The sequence below is a fragment of the Heterocephalus glaber genome, unplaced genomic scaffold, assembly GCF_053883595.1.
Source record: "Heterocephalus glaber isolate CG9 unplaced genomic scaffold, H.glaber_assembly_v1.0 deba00001452, whole genome shotgun sequence".
Taxonomy (NCBI): domain Eukaryota; kingdom Metazoa; phylum Chordata; class Mammalia; order Rodentia; family Bathyergidae; genus Heterocephalus; species Heterocephalus glaber.
The window spans coordinates 916,728-942,009 of NW_028258302.1; the positions used below are offsets into that span (position 1 = coordinate 916,728).

A 25,282-nucleotide genomic window follows, 5' to 3' on the forward strand; every position below is an offset into this window, starting at 1 on the left:
TTTTTAAGAAGTTCTCTGATCACAGTAGGGGGGAGCCCCTGAGAGGGCTGCTGGGACATAGGCCATACAAAGAGAAGAAAGGGAGACATGACTTTATTAGAAAAATAAAAAACAACTGAGGTGATGAGTTTGTCTTCAACGAATGCCCTGGTGGATAAGGCTGCTTTTAGCTGCACTGGCCTTCTCCCGCTCCCTTCTCCGTGCAGGGTCCAATTCAAAGCAGCGCCATAGCCGTAGGGTCTCATCAGCTGCTGCTGATGCCACCGTGGCCCCATCTGGACTCATGGTTAGACTCAAGACCCGGGCTGTGTGACCTGGGGAAATTGAGAGCAGTGCATATCAATGTAGACACACCCGTGATTCCCCCAATTCTGATTGAAATATAATTCACACACCATACAATTAACCCCTTTAAAAAGTACAATTTAATGGTTTTCAGTATATGCATAAAAGTTGTGCAACCAGGGGATTTAGCTCAGTGGGTTCGCCGCCTGCTGCGCAAGCGCAACGACCCGAGTTCGATCCCCGGTACCAAAAAAAAAAAAAAAAAAAAAAAAGTTGTGCAACCATTATAATTATCTAATCCCAAAACATTTTTATCACTTCCCATTACCCTCCCCTCAGCCCCTGGCAAATACTACTTTGTTTTTCTCTTTCTGCATTTATCTATTCCGGGCATTTTATATACTCAGTTATGTAATATGGGGCATTTCTGTCTGGCTTCTTTCTTTTAATCACTTACCTTTGAGCTCAGCCACCTTGGCCATGGTTGGGTACTTCCAGATAACCAGCTGGTTCTGGGCAAAACCATGGCCTGAGATGAGCTCCTTGTAGTGTGGAGACCAGAGGATGGAGCACACCTGTGGGGAGAGGCTGGTGTGGGCATGACATGCATCCAGGGATGCTCAAACCAGAACCGAGTCCATTCTAGTGTTAGGCACTACTCAGGCTTGAGGGTTATAACCCTTATAAAAGTCTTTTGAGAAACAATTCTTCATTTTACAGATGAATCAGAAGGAAGTCCAATAAATTGCGTAAAACTACAGGCAAATTAGTAGGTGTCAGAGTCAGAATTTGAAGGGGAGTCATCTGGCCCTAGAGCTCATCTCTAGGCCTTGTGTGAAGGCCTCTTGTAGGATAAATTAAAGGAGAAGAAGATGGAGGGAGCACAGGGAGACTCATCAACAAGAATCTCAAATATCTAATGGATTTGAATTACACACTGTACATGATGAGAAACCATTAAAGGTTTAAGGGGCACAGTGCTAGACCACAAGAGTACAGGACAGATTGGAGAAGATAAAGAATACTTAAAGATCAGTGAGCAAGCCATTGTGGGTCTTCCTTGAGAAGATGAGGCCAAGGGGATGGGACAGATGTGAATGCTATTCTGAGGTCAAACAGAGATCCTGGTGGGGAAGATTCGAGGAGGCTTTTTAGATTTCTGAGCAGGTTCTGCCATTCTGAAGCAATAAAAGTGGAGGAGGGAGAGGGAGAGGAACAAATTTCAGGGAGGCAGGGGAAGTGACAAGTTTAACCTGAGACTTGGAGGTGGCAGTGCTTAGAGGACATAAGGTAGGATGCTATAAGCCAGACTTGGAAATAGAGCTCTGGATTGAGAGCTGAGTCAAAAGCTGAGTGGGTGAAGGCATTCGTATGGACATGGTTGCCCAGGAAGACCACAGATAGTAACAACATGTCTGGAGTGAGAGGGTGAAATAGGTAAAAGACTACCTGGGAATGGGCATCCACTGCACTCAGGCAGGCCCCAGAGCAGACATTCCAGATGCGAATGTGTCGGTCACTGGTGCCCCCTCCTGTTGCCAGGATATTAGACTGCCAGGGACACCATGCTACAGCCTAAGTGGGATAAAAGTAGGGTCAGTAGATAGTCAAGCTAGACAAAGAGCTATAGATTACAGACAAACCCAGTCTAATCTCTCCATCCCACGTTTCCTTAACAGTCTCCAGGTTATAGCTGAGGGTCTGCCAAGGGCTCAACCCGACCCCTCTCTTACCTTGACAGCCCCTTGATGCTGGGTGAATGTTTGCAGAGGAACCCAGCCACCCTCTCCAGGAGAACTAGGCCACACATTGACCAAGTTATCGTTGCCACCACTGGCCAAATGTCGTCCATCTGGGGCCCAGCGCAGCCCACACACTTCCTGGCTGTGGCCACTCAGTGTGGCCACATGGTGTTCTGCTACCCGAACATCATGGTGGTGGATATGGCCAGAGCGTGAGCCACTGGAGGACGAAAGAAGATATTTAGTCCTGTGGCAGTACCAAATATGTAAGCAAGTCAGAGCTGCTTCACTTGAGGAGTGTATTCTCAGGAGCAGAGGTATACAGAAATTAGATTCATTTTGCCACAAGACTAGCAAAACTCACTGACCTGGACAGGATATAGCTGTTCCAACTTAGAGAGCTCACTCTTGCAGAGTGACTGGTCATGTTTCGGAGCCGTTTCTGCTGTTGAACATCCCATAGCTGAAGAGAGAAGATCAGTAGGATTAGGGATTGGGCCTTGGCATTAACATCTTTTAGCTAGGCAAGCTCCTTGGGTCTGGTGTGTCTATTAGAGTTGCAGTGCTGGGATCAGTCTCACCTGCACCTCAGCATTGCTGGTGCCCACAGCCAGGTAGTTGCCCTCTTTGATCCAGGCCACAGAGGATACATAGTCCCCAGGCTGCTCCATTTGCAACAGCTGCAGGATGTCACCAGAGCTCGCACTCCACAAGTACACACTGTTGTCCAGTGCCACAGCTAGTACATTCCCAGAGCTCCAATCCACAAGGTTCAAGTCTGTGCAGAAAGAGAAGAGCATGAGCTTCTTTGCCTGGTCCCCAGCCCCTCTTTCTCCAACTATGGGCAAGGATAAAGCAGCACTTACAATAGTCATTTCGGATTTCAGGGGCATCCAGGATCCGGTCTGGTAGGGAAGGAATATAACGGCAGGTCTTCCGGCTGGAGCCAGGCGTGGTGGCCTTTTGGCTATAGAGCACTTTCAGTCTGTTCTGGTAGCCTGCAGAATGGAATGGTCTAGATGGCTAGGAAAACTAACACCTCCCTTCCCCTCAGCCTTGAGTGGGAAGAGTAGACAGGCATCTCCCTCAGCCTCTGGAGATGGACTAACAGAAACCTCCAGTAACTCCAGGTCTTACCTTCCGGGGCATTCTGTGGTTTTCCACTGAGCCGAAGGATCTTGGCTTCCTCCACATCAAAACCATTCAGGTTCAAAGCCCAGGCTTTCTGATGCTCCTGTCATATAAAGGTGACGGTGAGTGGGCTGGTATCCACACACAGGTCCCATGCCTTTTGCCCTTCTGGAGAACATACCTTCTTGGTGGGTGTCTGGCTGTTTTCAGGTTGGTTCTCCTTGCTCAGGAGGAAGCTGGCCACCTCCATCTGGGAAGCACTGCGATGGGGGATATATCGGTCACCTCCAGGTTTGCTAGGGGTGGTCTGAACCTTGGAATTAGATTTGCCTGGGGCAGGGAGAGAGAAGCCAGTCTGACCAGGTTCCCGAGGGAGGAAGCAGAAAGGCTGCTTGCTCTCAGTCGTCCTCCCACCGCCCCTCACTCACCAGGAGTTCGGCCTGGGGTCCTGCCCGCGCTGTGGGATCTGTTGGCCGCTCGCATAGGGGAGGGGCCCGGCCCCGAAGCTTCCTTGGCTTTGCGCTGCCAGCGCGCGAGGGGTGCATTGGGGATAGGCGCATCCAGCTGAAGCAGGGAATGCAGGTCACTCTCAAACACGAACTGCGCCATGGGAGCGTCTGGAGGGGGGATGGGGTCCTTGAGTTGTCGCCCGCTGAGCCCTGGAGGAAGAGAGATAATGGTGCTCGGGGACGGCACAGGGCTCCTTCGGGAACTGCCTCACAATGAGGGGCCTTTCGGCTGTAGCACCTCCAGGACTAGCGCTCCCAAGCCCCCCGACGAACCCCTAGGCTCAGCACAGCTGCTCCTCACAGCGCACTCCCAAGCAGGTTCCAATAGCGACCGGCTACAGCATGACAAGCTTGGGACTCTTATTAAACTATCCGCTCTGAGCGCTCATTGGCTTCTTCAAAACCCAACCGTCGCAACCGTCGCCTTCGCCCATTGGCCTTTACGGCAGAGGGGGCGGGTCTTCCGGGGCAAGTCACGGAGCTCACGAGAATACAATGGAGGCGTGGGATTTGAAGGTGGAGAGAGAGCACCGTGGCGGGTTCCCGGGAGTCGGAATCTGAAGGCTCAAGGGGTGGGGCCTGCGCTGCTAGTGCTTGTCCTGGGTGGTTCATGCCTGTGTCCCTTCACTCTGCAAGCTCGCAGAGACGGGCGCTGGCTATTAAGCCTGGGTGATGCAGAAGCGCAGAACTCGTTCAGTCAAAGCACTATAGCCGACCAGAGAAGGGACGGGAGAGCTGGCGGGCGACCGGCGGGCAGGGGTGGGCAGAGGGGACGAGGGTAAACGCTCGGGAGCAAGGAGAGAGCCAGAGCTGTTAGAGCGCGGCCGCCAGCCTGGAGCCGTGCTGGGAAGGAAGTGACACGTGTGTTTGTTTTGCTTCTTGCTGTTTTACAAACTGGGAAAATGGGGGGTGGGAGGTGGGGGGTGTCTTTTAAGATCAAGAAAGAGAATCAGGATTCAAATTCAAATCTGCCAATCTGGAAGATGAGGTTGGAATTCCCTATGGGAAACACTGTGGCTTACTCTCTTGGGGCGTGGTGTGTGTGTTTTATTTAGGGTCTCGCTGTGTAGTTCAGACTGGTCTCACTTGAACTCACTGTGTAGCCCAGGCTGGCCTCAAACTCATGGTTTACTGGCGTGCCCCACTACGCCCGGCTTCTCTTGGGCCATTAGAGTCGTCCGGGATTTTAGAGAACCGGGTTTACCTGTACCTAAGGGTGCACCCTCCCAAGAGGCACCACACCGGTATTTTACAGATGGAGAAACCAAGGCCCAGGGCAAGAATTGGTCAAAGGTCATACAAAGAACTTTGTAGGAATCCAGGTCTGACTCCCATTTAGTAATGCTCTTGACCAGGGCATGGTGGTGCTTGCCTGTAATTCCAGCACTTGGGAGGCAGAGGCAGGAGGATTGCTGTGAGTTTGAGACCAATTTGGCTACATATAGTTGAACACCCTGAATTAAGCCAAACCCTGCCTAAAAACAAAACAAAACTCTAATAGTGACTTGAATAAGTAATGTGAATATGTTCAGAAGTAAAGCAGCAATAATAAAAATAATGGGTATCGGGCCAGGGATTTAGCTCAGTGGTTCCAGTGCCTGCCTCGAAAGTGCGAGGTCCTGAGTTCAATCCCCGGTACCAAAAATAAATAAATAAATAGAAAAATAATGGGTACCATTTACCATTTATTGACCACCTACTAACTACTGTGTTAAAGCAGTTGACATACATTTTTTTTTTTCGTACTGGGAATTGAACTTAGGACCTTGAGCTTGCCAGGCAGGCACAGCCACTGAGCTAAGTTCCCAGTCATTTACATACATTTTAAAAATTCAGTTATTAAACCCATTTTTTTTAGACAGGGTCTTGCTATGTAGTTCAGGCTGGCCTTTAACTCACTATATATCCCATAGCCCAGGCTGGCCTCAAACTCATGGAGATCCTCCTGCTTCACCCTCCCAAGTGCTAGGAATACAGGTATGCACCATCATGCCTGGCTATATCTTCACTATGCTGTATACAAAAAGAAACTGGGTCAGGATGAAGATAGAAACTTGAGCAAAGTCTTTACAGCCCATAACAAGTAGCAGAGCCAGGATTCAAATATCTAACCTTTGCAAGCCCAACAATATGCTATACTGTTTAGGAGAGGTTGGAAAAACCTGGTGTTCAATCAGCCTCAGATCAATCCCAATGATGACAGAAAAAGTTGTGCCTCTAAGTCCAAACTTAATATCGGTCTTTATGACTTTTAAACTTTCATGCTTTTTGGAGACCGGAGTTCAATCCCCAGTACCTAAATAAATAAATAAATGAAATTTCATGCTTTCTATTTTCAGTTACCTTGGAAAACTATGATTTATATTGAATGTTAAAAGCCTTGTGGACTCATGGGTGGGGCTTTTGAGAGGCAACTGGATTATGGGTGTATAGTGCTCATCAGTGGATTAGCACACTGATGAGTTTATAGCTCACTGTGATTTGGGAGGTGAAGCCTGGTCAGAGGAGGTAGGTCACTGTGGGTGTGGCCTGGAAGGGTCTGACTCCTTCCCTTCTCCCTTGATCCCTCTCTGTGCTTCCTGATTACCCTGCCATGAGCAACCTCCTCTGCCATGCTGCCCTGCCTTGGAGCTATCGGACTATGGACTCTACAGAGTGTGAGCCAAAATAAACCTTTCCTCCTTTAATTTGGAGTTGTCAGGGTTTTGTTGTCATTGTTTTGTTTTGTTTTCTGAGACAGTCTTGCTGTGAAGTTCAGGCTGGCCTTGAAGTCACTGTGGAGCCAAGGCTGGCCTCCAACTCCCAGCAATCCTGCCTCCTGAGTGCTGGGATCACAGGAGTGCTTTGCTACCACACCTGACCAAGTGTCAGGTATTATGTCTCATTGATAAGAAAAGTAACTAAGACAGGGGGTTTGATGTCCAAGTGATATAACTGGGGAATTCCTGAACTGCAGAAAATTTAGAAAAGGTAGTATAGTATCAGGCTTAAATGTTTACCTAAGGAGTTTTTTTTTCTCCCCCTTTTTGGTACTAGGGATTACACTCAGGGGCACTCTACCACCCCAGCTCTATCTGCCTGTCTGTCTGTCTATCTATCTATCTATCTATCTGTCTATCTATCTATCTATCTGTCTGTCTGTCTGTCTATCATCTACCTATCATCTATGTATCTATTTTGAGACCTTACTAACTTGCTCAGGCTGGTTTTGAACTTGAGATCCTCCTGCCTCTGTCTCCCAAGTAGCTGAAATTACAGGTGTGCACCACTCATGCCTGGTTTAGGAGTTTGGATATTTATCTGCCAGGCACTGTAGAACCAATGGAGGTTTCTGTATAGGGAAGAGTCAAACAAATCATCAGAGGAAGGAGTGTGGCCAGCAATTTGCAACTTCAGGAGAAAGGGTAATTGTAGAGAAGAAGGATATCGGTACAACCTCAGGGAAACTGTACATATAAAAGTAAAGGAATGAAGGAAGTCATTGGAGATCATACAGACATGGGCCTTAAAAATAAAGTAATACATTGTACATAATACGGTATAGAATGGTGAGGAAGATGACAGAAAAGGTCAGATTTGGCCATTGGGAAACAATCCTTGATGACTTTGGGGACAGCAGGATCAGGAAAGTGGGTGCTAATGATCATTTAAAAGGGGCTGCAAAAAGAATAGTTTAGGGAGAAGGTGGCATCCACAGCACAAGCAACTTGTATAACCCAGCCTCTGATCTCTATTAGTTTGGGAGACTTGTTATAATGAAGTACCACAAACGGGGTGTCTTAAAAGACAAAAATGTACTGTCTCACAGTTTTGGAGGCAAGAAGTGCCGGCAGGGTTGGTTCCTTCTTATGGCTGTGAGAAGAATCTGTTCTGTGCCTCTCCTCTAGCTTCTGGTGATTTGTTAACAATCTTTGGTGTTCCTTGGCTTGTAGAAGTATTGCCCTGATCTCTGCCTTTTCCTTCACTTGACCTTCTCCTTGTGCCTCTTCTCCTAGATATGTGCCCAAATTTTCCCTTTTTTGCCGGGTGGGGGTTAGAATCTCACTATGTAGTTCAGGTTGGTCTTGAACTTGTGGTGACCCTCCTGCCTCAGCCTCTTGAGTCCTGGGATTACAGGTGTGTGCCACCATGCCTTGCTTACAAATTTTCCTTTTTGTAAGAATATCAATCACATTGGATTAAGGCCCATGACCTCATCTTAACTAATTATATATCCAGTGACCCTGTTTCTCACATTTGAGATACTGGGAATTAAGACTTTAGCATTTGAATTTTTAGGGTCACACAATTTAAACCATAATATCCTCGCATTGGTGGAACCTAAAAAGAAACCAGAGCCCAAGGAAATCCACTGATGCAGGCCATATGAAGCAGCCTTGGCAGAGGATGGGCAGGGCAGATGGATGACATACAACATCCATACTCCCCATCTCCCTGTCATGTTAAAAGCTCCAACTCTTCTCTTAGGGACCAAAGGCTAGGGTAGGAGGAGAATGAGCTTGAGATGTTTACTGCCCTGCCTTCCCTGCCACTACCCAAGGTTGGCTGCAACCCTCTACCAAAGGCCACATTTCCTGCGAGGCAGTCCTGTTTTGTTTTCTTTTAAGACAGGCTCTTGCTATGAAATCACTATGTAGCCCAGGGTGGCCTTGGAACTCACAGCAATCCTCCTGCCTCTCAGCCTCCCAAGTGCTGAGATTACAGGTGTGCACTACCATGCCACCTGGCAGCTTTCTCTTATAGGACTCTCCAGCTCTGGTAACTACTCCCTCTTTTTAACCCCCTTGACTGGTGCCAGCTCCTTGGTGGTGTTAGCGTTGGGGTACTGCACTGTTCCTTGATGGTTTTCCCAAATCTTGCCCTCACCTTTGTTGATATGCCCTTCATTAAACTCTCACCAAATTACCCAGTTTGAGTGCTATGTATTTCTGCTAAGACTTTAATACAGTGGGTATGTCTGGAACAAGTAGAAAACAAACAAAAGTATTTATTTGAAAATTTGAATGAGGGAGGGGAATCCATAACCAGAGTGATTTAAGCACATTTACTGTTGCACATGAATGGCTTAGAGCATGAGGGAAGTTGGCATGGGGTTAAGGTAATATTTTCCAGGAAGATTTCGTGCATTTAGAAAACTTTTATTGAAGGCCTACTATCATACACCAAGCAATATATGAGGTCAGTGGTGGTGAACCTATGGAAAGCTTGCCGCATTGTTCATATCATTGAATGCTCTAAAAGGTTCACCATCACTGTTCTAGGTGCTAGAGAACAAAGGACAAATAAGTCAGGGCTCTTGCCCTCAAGGAGCTCACACTCTAGTAGCAGGAGACAGACATGTAAACAGTTATTTGTATAAAACATCACAGATGCTGTAGTTAATCTGAGCTGGAGTTTAAGAGCTTTGGAATGGCCAACACATAGTAAAGACAATGAGAAAAGATGGGATTGAGATTGTATTAAGAATGGAGTAAAAAAAAAAGAATGGAGTCTTCAGGCCAGGGAGTTATCTCAGTGGCACCACGCCTGCCTCACAAACACCAGGTCCTGAGTTGATCCCCGTAACAAAAAACAAACAAAAAAAAGAATGGAGTCTTAGACTTGAGGATGTAGCTAAGCATCAAGCATGTGCCTAGCATGTGTGAAGTCCTAAGTTTGAACTCCAGTATTGTCAAAAAAAAAAAAAAGGAAGCATAAGGGACTGCAATAATTAAGGCTAGGAAAAAATGCTAGAATACAAGATTAAGAAGGAATAATTACAATAGTAGTTCAGATATATTAAGTATTTACCATTTCTTAGGGTGCTTTAGATGATCTCACTTAATATTTTTCACAACTCTCTGAGGGACTGTTATTGTCTCTGTTTTATACATGAGAAACTAAGGCTCAAAGGCATTCAGTTATTTGCCTGAGGTTGCACAGGTATCAAGTATGAAAGACAGGAATTGAACCCAGCACTGACTCCAGATTTATTCTTTTCACTTCCAGTATATTCAGAAAGACAGGTGTAAAACTAGGAGAGAAGCTGACACTAAGGAAGCCAAAGTGGAAGAGAATTTAAAGGAGAAACGAGGAATCAACCATGACAAATGCCACAGAGGGATCAAATAAACTGATGATTAACAAGATCCTATTAAACGTTGTAACTAGAGGATTTGAAAGGAACTCTGCCTGGGCAGTTTCATTAGAAAAGTGGGAGGAGTGGAACTAACTGAAGTCTCTGAAGAATCAGTAGGAAAGTGGGGACTTCTTTTCAAGGAGTTTGGCATTCAAGAGGGGAAAGAAAGAGGGTGAAAGTCAGAGGACCTTAGTCAAAGGAGCCTGCCTCTGGAGAAAGAGGCCTGGGCTTGTCAACAGCAGTATGGAAAGATCAGTGCTAAGAAGCCCAGCCCGGCTGGTAGACGGAGGGATGGAGGTGAAGTCTGAGGTGTGGTGTTGGGTATAGGTTAGGGGCAGTTTGTAGAGAAGTCTAGATCTGTCCAGGGTCCTGGAGGGAGAGGCTCGTCTTCAGGGTTGCTGCCAACAACTTAATGGTAGGTAGGAATGGTTGGCAATGTGTGTAGTACAGCAGGACCCTGACTCAGCCATGGATGGGCACACAGACAGGGGCATGGCCCCCAGGCAGGAAGGCTGCAATCCTCGGTAGTCCATCTGGGCCTGGGAGGAACATAGGGGCAAGGGGGTCCTCTCTGAGGATTTAGGTAGGATCTCGAGCAGGCTGGGTTCCACTTCTTCATAGGTATCTGTGATTGTGGCCTTGGGCTGGGAGAGATGGGTGAAAGGAGCTGGATTAGAGTAGATCCTGGTGTAGTAAAGCAAGTTGGGGTGGGGGCAGTGCCTGGGGATGGTACACTGCAAGGCCATGACCTTGAACAAGTTCCCTTGAGGGGACAAGGAATGGGAGGAGAGTGCACTTACAATACTCAGGGCTGCAGTGTCTCTAAGGTACTGGCCTAGGACCCGGTGCAGGTCTGGAAGTGAGGGCCACAGAGCGTGCCTCAGTCTCCTAGGGGAGAGGCAGGAGAAGATGACTGAGTCATGGGAGTGAGCTGGGAGGGATGAGGAGAGGACTGAAGTGGAGAAGTGGTGGAGGCAGTGAGGCTGAGGAGTAAGTCTTGAGGGATGGAGCACAGTTAAGGCTGTAAAGTAAGGTAGAGGAGCAGAGGAGAGAAGAAAATCTTGTTGGGGAGGGAAGTCAGTGGTGGGGAGCTTCACAAAGGGTAGTGCAGAACTTCCTCAAACATTCCTGTTTCAAACATTCCTTGCACTTGGTGTTCTCTCTGCCTGGAAACTCAATTCATTCCCTCACTTCCTTTAGGGACTTTCTTTTTTCTTTTCTTTTTTTTTTTTTTTGGTAACAGCGATCAAACTCGGGACCTTGTGCGTGCAAGGCAGGCACCCGAACCACTGAGCTAAATCTCCGGCCCCTTCACTTCATTTAGGTCTCTGCTCAAATGTCACCCTGCCAGAGACACCTTCCCTGATTACGATGCCTAAAATTATATCATCACCCTTGCCCATCATTCCATTTCTTGCTATACTTTTCTGTATAGCACTTGACTTACTGTATATTTATTTTATTGTTACATATATTTGTTTTTGTGTGCCTCTCCCCACTACAGTATAAGCTCCTTGAGAGCAGTTGGTATATTTTTTCATTCCTGTATCTCCAGTGTCGGCCCACCTTAGGTGTTCAAGAAGAGAACCAGAGAAGCTTATTACTGAGTTACTGGGGAGTTAGTTTACTCCTCTTCCACAACCTTACTCCTGTTTCCCTAAGGGCAGAAGAGGGACTTATCTGGTTGGGGAAAAGGAATAGAGTATGCCTGATTCAGCAGCATCTCCTCCCTCTTCTTCTCTAACTTTTTTGGTCAGATCTGGCTATCTTCATAGAAGCTACATTCCACAGGCTCTTACACATAGGCAGATTAAAAGTTAAGAGAGTGGCATGTTCAAGGAGAAATAAGAGCCCACAAGAGGGGCACCTGACCCAGCCTAGGACCATCAAAACACAGTGCCTGGCAGAACTGACTTCTGAGCTAAGTCTTCTAGAATCAGCAGGTATTACTAATTGAAGAACTGAGGTGGTATGGATTCTATCTTTCTTTCATGTTTATAACTACCATGACATTTCTCCTCAGCCCCCACATACATGAGTCATTCATTACTAACATTTATTTAAGGCCTTGCTACTTGGCAGGCACTGTGCAAAGAACTTAAAAATGACCAAGTAAGGTACAATGAGAAAGATATGTAAAGAACTAAATACAGGATTGGGGGTGTAGCTCGGTAGTAGAGGGGGTGCTTACTATGCACAAGGTCCTGGGTTCAATGTGCAGCACCAAAAAGAAAAAGAGAAAGAAAAAGAAATGCAGTAAAACACTATGATACTATATTGGGACACAGAAAAGCAGCCAGTGAGGGAGGGTCAGGAAAGGTTTCCTAAGAGTTGGTGAAGAAAGTTATTTAAAGATGAATGGGTATTAGTCAGCCAGGGAGGATATTCCAGGCAGAGGGGACATTATGTGCAAAGGTGCTGAGAAGTCAGACAGCCTGACTTGTGGGGGAAATCCAGTTTGGCAAGGTTAATACACAGGGTAGAAGAAGGTGGAAGTGCTGGCAGCAAATTTGCAGTGTTACTTGTTATTCTACAGAGTCTGGACTCTATCCTGGGAGTTACTGAAGGGATTTAAGGAGGAGGAAGATGGGCTCCTGTATACATTTTAGGAAGATTATTCTGGTGGCTGTGTGAGGTTAGGTTGGAGGGAGAAGGGCCTCTGTTACAGGGACTTGGGTAGTCTGTGGGACTAGAGAAAGGGCCATTGTTTGGGCTAGGTTTAGGAGGTGGAATGACCAGACCTGAGGGCCAAGTGGATGGGGTGGGGGAGTCCTGGCCAGGGCCAAGCTCGGACAGTAGCCTCCTTACTGGAATGAATACCCAGGAGGTGGGGCTGTTTGATGAGACCATTATAGTGGGCATGTTGGAGTGTAAGGAGACAATATCAATCTGAGAGACATCCAGAAGCGGTTCAGGCCATAGGTGTAGGCATTTGGTGGTGCAGAGGGCAAATGTCATCAAGTGACCCTAGGATGTCTGTCTAGAGATCTCCGGTCCCACCGGGTCCACGCCCTGTCTCCCTCCTGGCTAGGGCGGTACCTGTAGTGCGCAGGAAACTGCCACCTCAGCAGCAGCAGGCCAAGAAGGGCGCTGAGGCCCAGCACCAGTAGCAGAACGGTCACCAAGGAGATCCAGGCTAGGGGACAAAAACTTTCAGACCTCAGCCGACCCTCGGCCCCGCCCGCAGACCCACCGGACCTTGCCCCGGCCCCGCCCCTACCACCCGGCCTCGCCTCTCGCCACCTCGGCCACGCCCCTGGGCGCCCAGGGTACCGACGATCTCACATCAACGCAGCCGCAGGCAGCGCGTTCGGGGCCCCGCCCCTCACCCGGAGCCCCGCCCCTCAGCAGCTGTGGGCCTGGCTAGTTCCCGCCTGGCCTCTCCTCACCCGGCTCCGAAGCTGTCTCCACCCACTCGGTCTCAGACCAAGCGCTCCAGGGGCCTTGGTAGGTGGGGCCGTTGAGCCTGGCGCGCAGCTGTAAACGGTAGCGAGATCGCGGGCGCAGCTCCAGGCTCCCTCCCTGGGCCCCGAGAGGCGGTTCCAGCACCTGCGCAGAGGAGAGGCGTGCGAGGGCCGGGCGTGGGCTCTCGGGAGCTCCGCCAACTTCGCACCGCTTGGAGTCCCCGGGCGCTGGGCCGGCAGAAACCTGCGGGCACCCTCACCAAGAGTCTCTCCCTGACGGGGTCTGGCCCTGCCTGTGAGACGCACCAGGGGACACACATCCTGGCACTCAGATCCCACTTTCACGGAGATCCTGACGCAAGCACCTGTGGGACACCCTTGACACCCCGAGTACCCGGGTACTCGGACACACTGACCACGACATGCTGGATGCGCTCACCAACATTCCTGAGTCACACTCAGATACTCAGGAAACACTCAGATCTCAGAGCCACACAGACCGTGCCACAAGCACTACTCCTGCCGCTGAAGGTGGCAGATTAGTGATAGGCCCTGGGGGTACAAGCGTCGTGTGCACGAGCGGGGAGACAGTTAATTACTTAGCAGACATTTATGATTGCTGGAGATACGCCAAACATTAGGCTAGGCACTGGAGAAAAAGATAAATCAAACAGTCTCACATATCTAATGAGGGAGACATCCAAACCAGTCAAGAATCACAATTGATTAGTCAGGGTACCATAGATGCACAAAGAAATATTTAAGGCTGCCTGAGCTACTTGATGGGGGTTACAACAAACGCATGGGAAGGCTGGATGTTCAAAGGGAAGTCTACGACAGTCCTAGTTGGGATTTGCAGAATGCTAGTACATTCTTCAACTTGATAAATAGGGGCAAGGGACAAGAAAAAGATTTAGGTACTGGGTAAGTGGTATCATCATTATCAGATACAGAGAAGAGAAAGTAAACTTGAAGAAGAAATATTGTATGGTTGTATTTTATTAAGTTTAACTACGGTCAAACGAACCAACAGTAATGTCAGGACAGTGATTACCTTTGGTGGGTAGGTAACTGTAGGGGCACAAGGAACTTTTTGGATGCTGGAAATTATTTGTATTTTGATCTTGGTAATGATTCCATATGTGTATCCACATATACAATTAGTTGTACATTGAAGGTTTATACACTTTATTGTATGTAAGCTTTACATCAGTAAAAACAAAATACATTCGGTGAGAAAGATGAGTTTAGTTTTGGATACACTGAGTTTGAACTGTTTGGGAATGAGGAGGCTTAGGTAGAGCTGCCTGACAAGAAGTTGTATATTAATGTGTTGAGAATAAAAGTAGACAAGTTAGGGTCGGGGATTTAGCTCAGTGGCACCGCACCTGCCTCGCAAGCGCAAGGTCCTGAGTTCGATCCCTGGTACCAAAAAAAACAAAAGTAGACAAGTTAATATTTAACTGTTGTATAAACCTTCTTCTTCTTTTTTTTTTTTTTGATACCAGAGATTGAACTCGGGACCTTGTGCTTACAAGGCAGGCACCAGAACCCCTGAGCTAAATCCCCAGCCCTAAACCTTCTATAGGTAAGGAAAGGAGGGTGAGCTAGTCCAGTGTGAGGGGTAGGAAAAATATCAGGGAAGACTGATATTCCAAAGGCAAAGGGAAGAAAAAATTGTATGTAGGAGTAGCTAGTAGTGTCAGATCCTCAAGAAAGAGTAAGATACCAGCTGAATCAGATAAACATAGATAGGGGTCGGGGATGTAGCTCAGTGGCACAGCGTGAGGCCCTGAGTTTGATTCTTGGTACCAAAAAAGGAAAAAAAAGATAAACATATATATATATATATACAAGTTAGGCTTGGTGGTGCACACCGGTACTCCTGGCACTCTAGGAGCCTGAGGCAGGAAGATAACAAGTTAAAACCCAGCCTTGACAGCTTAGCAACTTAGCAAGACCCTGTCTAAAAATTTAAAAAAATAAAAAAAGGACTGGGGATGTAGCTGAGTGCAAGGGCTCTGGGTTGGACCTCCTGTACTGAAAAAACCAAAACCAAAACCAGATAAACATAGATATACAAGCCCAGGTATGGAAATACAGACACAGTTCCTCTAGCAAAAACCAGGAATATCCTCTGAGGATGTTTGTTGCCTGACCATACCTTCCAGTCCCGATGGCCTTCTCCCATGTACCGGAGCTGATAGCAGGTATCTTGGGCTGCCCAGGATGATGGTTGCTGCCACTCCAATGCCAGCTGCCCACTGGAGACCTCCCTCCAGTGCAGGTTTGGGGTGGGGATGAGCACTGTGGGGATTTCAGCAGGAACTGGTTTTCACCCTTGTGTGCATGAGGCATCATGCCACCAGGGCCACTGGTTAGAAGTGTCAGAGTTGGGGGATCATGGGTACAGATGGGTCAGAAGATTCACAGGGGGTGGGAACCATATGGAAAGAATGAGGGAAGAAGTTCTTACCGGCCTGGTGCATCCAGAAAGGGGAGCCCAGGTAGCTGTGAATAACACCGTGGGCTGTGGTCACTTCTACAAGGGTGTGAATAACACTGTCATTCTCTGACTTGAAGTGGCAGCGGGAGAGCTGAGGGAGCTGTAATCCTGGATTTGTTTTCTTGTCCTCTTCACACTTCTCCCAGATGGGCTCCCTAAGAACCAGCCCCATAAAGTCATGACTCGGGCCTGCCCCACAGACTAAATCCCGTCCTCCCCTTGGCACACAGACTATGGCCTGCAGGTCGTAGGCTAACTCCCTCCTTGGATGGAACTCCAAGGTTCTCCCTCTGTCTGTGAGCTAGGATGATATGTGAAAATAGCACAGCCTATAGAGTTTGGATTCTGGCCTACGAATATATATAATATGTATAACTTTCGGCAATTTAAAAAAATCTCTGCTCTAGCTTCCTTCTATGTGTCAAATGGGTTGATAGCTACCTCACAGGGTTGTTTTAAAGATTAGACTTCATCTTTCTGGAGGGAAAGATGTGTTTTTATCTGCTCTCATACAGCATCACTTCCTTACCCCCAAAGGTTGTGCCACTATCATCTGTCTTTTCTGCCTCCAGTTTCACCAGTGCCTGCAGTTGGTTCTTCCCACAGCTACTAAATTTGCTTCTAAAAATATTGATCTGATAATATCCAGAGTACATCACAAGTCTATTTATTTACCACTACCCTGTAAGGTGAAACCACCCTTATCTCTTGCCTGGATTAAGGTAAATTTCTAGCTGATGACCTTGCTTCTGTTCTTATTTATGATATCAAAGAGGAACTTACCTTTACAAATGTAAGTCATGCCTCTCTTCTGCTTGAAATCCTTCAATTGCTCCAAGCTCCATACCAGGCCCTACAGGACTCCATAGGATCTGGTTCCTCCTTACCTCGCTATTCTCATCTCTTGTGATTTGCACACCAGTTTATCACCCTTCATCCAGATGGGCCTTCTTTCTGTGCCACAAATACGTGCTAGCGTTGTGTGGTCTTTGCATTTTGCCTTTGCCCTGAGTAGCTCTGACCCTAGGTCTTAACATAATTCATTCTGTCTTGCTGCTTAGGTCTTGGCTCACCTATTACCTCTCTGGTAAGGGTTTTCCTGTGTACTCAGCCTGAGTTAGCAGTCCCCTCTTCCAGTTTTTATTATGTAACCTTGTTCCTTTATTTCTTTACTTGTTTCTCCTCTTACCCTCATTAAAATATGAGCCTCAACAATGAGGATCCTCCCCTCTTTTTCTTGCAGTACTGAGGATTGAACCCAGAGCCTTTTACATGCTAGGTAAGCACTCTACCATTGAGCTACACCTCTAGTCCTAGAGCCTTTTCTGTTTTGTCACTCTATCCCCAGTGCATCAGTGACCTTAATAATAGTTCTTTATTGAACAAATCATATCTCCTTCCTGATTATAATTCATTCCTAAGCAACTTGCCATTACTAAAATCATTTATCACTTTATGTACTTATATGTTTACTCATTTATTTCACAATTGATACTCATGCATCAGGAATTGTGCTACACTGTTTGAGAATATAAAGGAATAATCTTCAAGGAGTTCTCAATTCAAAAAGAGAGGCAGGAAAACAGATATTTTTTCTGTGATGTGTGCAGGCTGGCTCGGGAGGATCGTGGAGGAGCATCTAACCCAGACTGCGAGGGTCAGGGAGTGCTTCCTGGCTAAGGCAGTGTTTAGACAGAGGCTTTACTATAAATAGTCTAGGCAAAGGGAACAATTGGGTGTGCCAGGCACATGTTTGTGCACAGATAAGAGAGTGTGGTGCTTTGGGGGAAATTCTAAGTTGTGCAGAATGGTTTTGGAATAGAAAGCCTGGTGGTAAATGGTGAATGTGAGATGGCAGACCATGTCATGGATGGCTTTATGGCCTTTTTAGGGAGCTTGAACTTAATTTTGTGGCAATTATGGAGACTGTAAGGATTGGTAAGTGTCATCATTACCTTTGTACTTGTGGAAGATCACTCTAACTGCAGCTTGTAGAGAGAATTTGTGAGGGGAGAGTAGAAGCAGTGAAACCCATTAGGACACTGTTGTAATTCTCCATGTGCAAGGTGATGAGGGTCTGAAAATAGGGAGCATGGATATAGAGGGAAGACTTAAGAGCTATTGAGTGCTCGCTTTAGCAGCACATATACTAAAAGAGCTATTGAAAAGGTAGCAGAGACAAGACTATTTTTGATCAGAATGGGAGAACGCTAGAGCAATTTATGTTTCAGGCATGGCAAACAGTTCTTGATTAAAATGGAGAACAATCAAGAGGAAGAGCAAAGTTTGGTAGAGGAAATGATTTTAGTTTTTTCACCCTTTACCTCATGCATGGCACCTCTATACTATGAAAATCTGTGCAGTTATTAAAAGGAAATGAGTTACTTCTTTTTGTTATGAGCTCCAAGTTATTTATTTAAAAAGGCGAGTTAAACCACATAGGGCTGGAGGACTTACTAGATGCTTACCTAACGTGCGTGAGGTTTGATCCCTAGCACTGCAAAAACAAATACAGAAAACCCCAAAACCCACACATACGTAATATCAATTCATATTTTTAAATTATATGTAGACATATGCAAGTACATAGGAAAAAATTAGAAAATACATTAAAACTGTTAAAAGTAGCTTTCTCATTATTCATTCATTAAATTTTTTTCAGTACTGGGGATAGAGCATAGGGGCATTCTACGACTGACCTACAAGCTATATCTTCATCCCTTTTTATTTTTCTATTTTGAAACAGGATCTCACAAAGTGGCCTCACACTGGCAATCCTCCTGCTTCAGCCTCCCGAGTATGTGAGGCCACAGGTGTGAGCCACCACTTCTGGCTCACTGAGCATTTTTTGTTTGTTTGTTTGTTTTTACTGAGTACCTACTGTATTCTACGTGCAATCACAGTGACAATATATTGGTGAGTGAAAAACAGGGTAACCCATTTGGGACCCCTCTTATCTCTCAGAAGCTATTCTTAGTCCCCATTCCTATTCCTCAACAAATTTTCCTACTCTTAACAACAACAACAACAACAACAAAACAATATTGATTTTGTCTTCATGGGTTGTATATAGTTATGAGTAGCATTTATCAACTGGAGTTCGGAGAGATTTCTTTTTTTTGGTACTGAGTATTGAACTTGGAGCCTTTGCACTCAACTACATCCTCAGTGCTTTAAATTTTTTTTTTTTTTTAATTTTGAGTCAGGGCCTTGCTAACTTACTAAGTGGTCCAGGCTGGGCATGAAGAATTCCTGCCTCAACCTTCCAAAGCATTGGAAATAATCATATAAAATATACATTTTGTTTCATTTTGTATTTTATTGAGACAGAGTCTTGCTGTGTAGTTCAGGTTGGCCTCAAACTCACTATGTAGTCCAGGCTGGCCTCGAACTTGCAGCGATCCTCCTGCCTCAGCCTCCTGAGTGCTGGAATTACAGGCATGTGCAACTATTCCTTGCCTTAAAGGGTAAATGTTAAATTGTAATTGTGATAAATACTTGAAAAGGAGAAGCACATGGTACAACTATTATAGATAGCTAAGTTAGATAGAAATTCATATACAGTCAGAGAGGGATTGTGCCCTCAAGGAAATCAGCACCAAAAAATCAGAATTGTGACTGTGACATCAGAATTGTGGCTGGAGGCACATCTGAAGAAGGCCAGGCCTCAAAATGCAGTAGCCAGGCTTGTATGCCTTCCTAAAGGGATAAACAGCAATTTGAGATTATACTGTAATTAGCACCACTGAGCCAATAAGTCCAGATAGGCATCAGACATCTAGGTGAGTGAGCAGGCCATCTGGACCAAACCCTTCCCCAAAATGCTCTTGTTCTTTCTGTGTTAGGAGCTATGGATAAGCTAAAGTTAATGATGCTAGCCATATACCCTTGCTACATGCTGCGATTCCTTATTGGATCAATATTAGCTAAACGACTATACTTTTAATCTTATTGGTTGATTGTAGTTTGACCCAGATTGTACCTCCACTGTGTTTTAGCTGTATAAATTACTCCTGACAAAGGCCCTGGGTGGGCACCTTTCTGCAAATCCAGGAGATATTCCCCTTATTTCCAATAAAATATCTTCTAACTTCCCCTTTGGTTGCAACTTCATTCCTCAATGTTGTGAGACAATGAACTCGGCACATCTGACATCTAGCAGGTTGGGAGTTATATTTTTCCTATATTATAACAAAGAGGTATGATTGCACTATTGGATTGAATGAGGAAGGGTTCCCTGAGCTCTGAAGGATAAATAGATTTAAGTAAGATGGGATAAATAGTAAGCTGGATAAATAGCACATTCAAAGACCCAGAGGCAGGAGGGAATATGGAAGATATAAAGGAGCCACAAAAGGCCAGTGCTGGAGCAAAAAGAGCAAAGGGCAGCACAGAAGAAGCACAGCAGAAGTTGAAGGTGAAAGGATAGGTAAGAGCTGGGAACTTTATGAGGTTGTGGTAGGCTTCTTTTCTTATTCTAAGGTCACTGGGACACCATAAAGGATTTTAAAACAGGGAGTGTGGTGTTTATTTACACATTTTAAAGAGATCTTAACCGCTCCTATTCAGGAGAATATCTTGGAGGTGATCAGTTTACAGTTCTTTTCAGTGGTCTAAGTGAAAGATGTCAGTAGGTTGTACCAGGGTAATGGCAGTGATAGACAAAAGTGGATAGATTCTGGAGATATTTGATAACTAGAATAACATAACTGGGTAATAGATTGGTTTTAAAGAGGATGAAGTTATCAGTGAAGTGTTTGGTGGAAGTCCTGGAAAGCCAGGCTAAATTTGTATGAATGTAATAGATAGTAGATCATGAGGAAGGGAAGGCCATACAATGTCAGTTTCATAAAGATCACGTGATGGTTGAACTTAACAAAGGTCAGTCGGGGTCCTCAGCATAGGAAATCAATTGGAGGTGAATGAGACTGTAGGCTGTCACAATGATGCAGGAGACATGATTAAGGCTAAACTAAACCAAGGCATTCCCAGTAGGAATGGAGAGAGGCTGAGAAGATAAAACACTCATTGGAGGATGGGAGAATAGGTAATAGAATCTGGAGGCTGTTTGGTTTTTGGGACAAAGTAGGAAGAGTGAAGAGGACTAAGAGCAATCTTTTCCTTCTTTCTACTGGTTTATGTCTCTCTCCAATAACATCAAACCCCATTAAGAGTTAAATGCTTACCTGTGTCTGGGGCAGCACTGGGCCTTGTTGTGGTAGAAGAAGCCCTGGGAGCGAGTATGGTTCTGTTGCTGCCACTGACAGGTAACATTCTTCAAGTCCAAGGTAAAACATTGCAATCCAATTGCCACTGAGGTAAAGAAGTAAGTCCCAACAGGGCCATGTGCCCCTACACTACAGAGAATCCAGATCATCTTTATATACAGAGTATTTACAACTATTCTTTCTTCTCTTCCTGAACATAGTTTGTCCCATGTAATGGCAAATTTGAGGTCACCAGAAAGGACCATGGTTCCCAGAGCTTCCAAATCCAGCCTAAGCCTCATTAGAGATTTTTAAAAATCTCTTCTCTATCTCCTCAGCTCCTTCACTGACTCACCTGCATCCCCAGGCAGGTCCACGGTCACAGGAAGGGACCAGGATCCCCAGGAGCCACTGAAAGAGATTCCATCTGGCTGGCTGCGCAGCTGGAGCCAGTAAGAATTGCCAGCCTGGAGCCCAGAAATGAGGCAGCTTCCACCCATCACAGGCAGAGAGGGAGCCTTGGGAGAAAAGTTCCAGTGTCAGAATCTAGGCCCACCTTCTAGCTAAGACTGCCTCTGCCTCTCACGGTTGGAGCCCTGTGGCCCCTCTGTGCAGTGGTCAGTTCCTTACTTGACACACACACAGACTGAGGGCCAGGTGAGTGGGTATGAGATGGTGTTCAGGGCTTTTTAGGGAAATCTCCATCAATTTGGAGGCCTGAAGCCCTCGTTTTGTCAGTGTGAGTGACTGGAAGTGAGAGATCCTTAAATGGATATGGTTCCTGAGGGCTGACCAGAGGCTGCCCTAATTTGCTAAGGACCAACTCCACCTAGAATCTCCAAAGTATGGCCTGTGGTTTCCTGGGGCAAAATCCAGGGTAAGGGGTAGAAGGTAGAGCAGAACAAGGCTAGAATACTTCTCCAGTTGGGGAAGTGTGCCTTGGTCCATCCCGTTGGGGTGCTGTGGGTTGAACACACGGAGGCTGGTCCAGAGCAGAGACTGGGTTTGGCCTCCGCAGAGTAGGGCAGCAGGTCTCTGTGGGGAGCAGCTGCATGACTCGGGCCCCAGTGGCGTTCCTGGGGTCCACAGGGCCATAACGGAGTTCGTGCCTCAGGAAATCACTGATTTCAGGAGCTGGAGCCTCCCAGAGGATCTGAAGTTCCCCTGGCTGGCTCCCGCTTGCAGCCTTGATGATACTGGGGGGAGCTGGCAGACCTGAGGGCAAGACAGGGCCCATTGGAACTCAGACTGTGATTCAGCCTGTGGATTGCTGAGGAGGGTGCTGGAGACTGAATTGGGGCAGCCTGTGGGATCAAAAAGATCATACACTGGAGGTGGGGCAGGGTAGGAAGGCTTTGTATGTATCCTGTTCTTTCCTCGAGAGACCAGTGACCATCCTATAGTGTGAAGGTTTGTTAGACCCTGTGCTCCTTGCAGGCAGGGACCCCTTTTCATTTCTATGTCCTTATCACCTGTTACAGCACCTGGTGCACAGTAGGTATTCTGTAACTATAGAATGTGTGAATAAAAGAAAAAGTGGTATGGGAGAACTAGGGGGTCTCCGGTGTGAAATGATTTGGTGTGAAGTGGTGGGATGAGTCTAGCTCTGGATGGGGAGTCTGGGAGGGATGATAGGGGGTCTTGAGATGCCTCTGGGGGTCTGACAATGGGGAGGCACTCATGTTGTCTGAAAGATGGCAGACAGGTCTGATTCCAGGCACTGGACTGCAGGCCTCAGCTGGAGGGGGTAGAGTGACAGAGACGCCCTTACCCACAGTATCCACAGACAGCACCCACTCAGTCAGAGTCTGGTTCAGGAACACATTCTTCACCCAGAGGTGCAGCTCAGAGAAGAGGCGTACTTCATCCTGGCCTGGAAACTGGCACATGTATCGGGTTCCATAGCGGGGCACACTCTGGGAACTCAGGGGGCAGGCACGGGGCTTCTCTCTGTTGACACAGGAGACATCCTACCTACACAGCCACCATGTTCAGCCCTGAGGACCCTGGCTTGGGCCCATTCCCAACTTCTGTTTCCATTCCTTCCATTCTTCTCACTGCTTGAGGTAGGTGGGATTCATGTTGTATAGGGGCTTGAGCTGGCCTGTTCATAAAGTAGCTACTTAGGGAGTGGACTTGAAATAGTCCTCCAGTAGGGCCAAATACAGGGAATCTAACAGAGTGGGACTCAGCTGAATGAAGTGCAGGGACAGATATACAGGGAGTGTGGCACAGCCCAGCACCTACCCTGAGTAGGCATATAGCAGCTGATATGTCCCACTGGGTGCTGCCTCTTCCTCATCCCAGAAGCAAGTGAGGTCCTCGAATGTTTGGGAGAAACAGTTGAGGGGCTTTGAGTCCGAGGCCAGCAAGGAGACATCTGAGGAACAGCTGGTGAGTTGGGTTCTGGGTCCTCCCAAGTATGTTTATGAGCAAGAGTAGGGGACCAGTGGGTCTACTACCCTACATCCCCTCCCAGGGATCTGCATCCCCTCCAAGGGCTCCCTCTTCCTGGGCGTAGGTGATCTCCACCCTCTACACACCTCACCTTGGCTGGTGACTTGTGCCAGGTTTTGGGGGGCCAGGAGGAGGCAGGAGGTGACCACAAAGAGGGCCCAGGAGGGCATCTTCTCCGGCACTGTGCCTGCCCTAGCCCATCCTCCCTTCAGGAAGCTGGGCCCCAATCCCCTCCCAGGCCAGCCCCTCAGGTTCCTGTCAGATACAGCCCCACGTCCTGTCCCTGTCCCTGCCCCTCTGGGGCCCATCCAGACCACACTGGGGCTAGGGCCCAGGGGAGGGGGAGTGGGCTGGAGGGCAGGAGGGATTTGAAAGAGAAGACGTTGGCCTTTTGGTGGGAGGGAGTTGGGGGGATATATATTTGTACACCAAAAAGAGCCTGTGTTAACTATTATAGTAGGGCATACTGTCACCAAGGAGGGCAACATTTACTGCCATGTGTTAAAAGCCCTTTGTACCTGTTGCCTCAGTCCTCAAAATAGCCTTATTATCCTATTATAAAGATGAGAAAACTAAGGTGCTGAGATGTTAAAGATTTTCTGAGGATCACATATCTCCTAAAGGTAAAGCTCTGGAGGTCAGCCTTGGAACCCAAGTGCTTAAAGGCCATGCTATGCTCCTGGAAGGTGAAATCTGCCAAGAAATGACTGCCTCACAACCGTCGCAGATGCTGGGTATTGCCACTGTCAGGAGCTCTTGGACTTTGTGCAGAAATAAACACATGTCTTGCCATTGTGGGTGGCCTCCCCAGTGGCCCTTGGTTGACCTTCTAAAAGTGTCTGTAGACAGCAGTCACAGAGAACAGGAGCTTGCTAGAAATGCAGAATTCCAGCTGGATGTGGTAGCACATGCCTGTAGTCCCTGCACTTGAGAGGCTGAGGCAGGAGGCTCAGGAATGTAAGCCCAGCTGGGGCTACCTAGGAAGACTGTCTCAAAAAGCCAAAAACCAACAAACAGAAAGAAAAAGAAATGCAGACTCCTAGGCCCCACCCTAGACCTACTGAAACAGAACCTACATTTACTAAAATGCCCAAATGATTCCATTACACATTAAATTTTGAAAAGTACTTCTCTTCAGTACTTCTACCTGGCTTGCTCAGTCAGGGGTTCCTGGCTGCAGATCTTCTGTGTGTGCCTGTCTTCTTCATGTTAGTAGCAGAGCAGAGGATATGACCTTTTCGTGGAAACCAGGTCTCCCTCCAAGTGTGCTGAACTACAGGTGGCTTCTGTACCAATTCTTGGAGCTCTGACTCTTGTGGGTGCAGGGAGGAGTGGGTTTGGGGGAGGAGCATGAGCAGCCACATGAACTCCACAGTTAGCCCTGTGGCATTAGCTGGGGATTTCATTGCTGGCCCTGTAGAGTAAGTGTCCTCAATAATGTCCCCTTTCTGACTTAGTTTTACTAACAGAATTTTCGAAGGTGAGGGGTGGGTAGAGGGAAGTCCTTCAGGCCTCCTGTGAAGTCTTAGTTTCTCTGACACATTTCTCTGCAAGTTGTCTCTGGGCCAAGTTCGCCCTCAGCCCTATTAGCTCTCAGGTTTACAAAGACCAATGGTACAACTTCAGATGCCCTCCCTCCAGTCCCCAGTCAAGGGCTACCGACTGTCAGATATGTGGGAGGGAGGCCCACCTTAATATTCGTGCAGCCTATGGCTTCGGAGGCTGTGTGAATGCTGACAACATCAAAATTAATATCTCCAGCAGTGACTTCTCCCCCCGGTCTCCAGATTTGGATAGCCAACTGCCTACTTGGTGTCTCCACTTATATGTGGGGTGATTCTTTTTTTTTTTTTAGACAGGATCTCACTATGTAGTACAGGCTGGCCTTGAACTCAGAGCAATCCTTCTGTCTTAGCCTCCCAA

The 25,282-nt window shown here is 47.0% G+C and overlaps 2 protein-coding genes across 4 annotated transcripts; both read right to left on the minus strand.

Annotated features, from left to right (window-relative positions):
- Window positions 1-76: 76 nt before the first annotated feature.
- Window positions 77-12,921, minus strand: Cdc20 (cell division cycle 20). Of its 3 annotated transcripts, none has more exons than XM_087214954.1 (11): window positions 12,825-12,921; window positions 3,587-3,817; window positions 3,340-3,488; window positions 3,165-3,261; window positions 2,894-3,025; window positions 2,609-2,805; window positions 2,396-2,490; window positions 2,019-2,247; window positions 1,735-1,860; window positions 743-860; window positions 77-314 (listed from the first exon to the last, which is right to left on the minus strand). In XM_087214954.1, the coding sequence occupies exons 2-11, from the start codon at window positions 3,765-3,767 to the stop codon at window positions 136-138; spliced, it is 1,503 nt and encodes a 500-aa protein (XP_087071080.1). In that variant the 5' UTR covers window positions 3,768-3,817; window positions 12,825-12,921; the 3' UTR covers window positions 77-135. The 3 variants fall into 3 exon arrangements, with proteins under 3 accessions (XP_087071080.1, XP_087071081.1, XP_021105588.1); XM_087214955.1 differs by lacking the exon at window positions 12,825-12,921 and adding an exon at window positions 10,586-10,602; XM_021249929.2 differs by lacking the exon at window positions 12,825-12,921 and adding an exon at window positions 3,941-4,107.
- On the minus strand, window positions 8,246-23,594 carry Mpl (MPL proto-oncogene, thrombopoietin receptor). The gene is made up of 12 exons (XM_004871861.3): window positions 23,451-23,594; window positions 23,150-23,282; window positions 22,674-22,852; window positions 21,819-22,117; window positions 21,258-21,420; window positions 20,882-21,008; window positions 15,666-15,850; window positions 15,354-15,496; window positions 13,175-13,334; window positions 12,825-12,921; window positions 10,586-10,673; window positions 8,246-10,429 (listed from the first exon to the last, which is right to left on the minus strand). The coding sequence occupies exons 1-12, from the start codon at window positions 23,527-23,529 to the stop codon at window positions 10,175-10,177; spliced, it is 1,908 nt and encodes a 635-aa protein (XP_004871918.1). The 5' UTR covers window positions 23,530-23,594; the 3' UTR covers window positions 8,246-10,174.
- Between the last annotated feature and the right edge of the window lie 1,688 nt (window positions 23,595-25,282).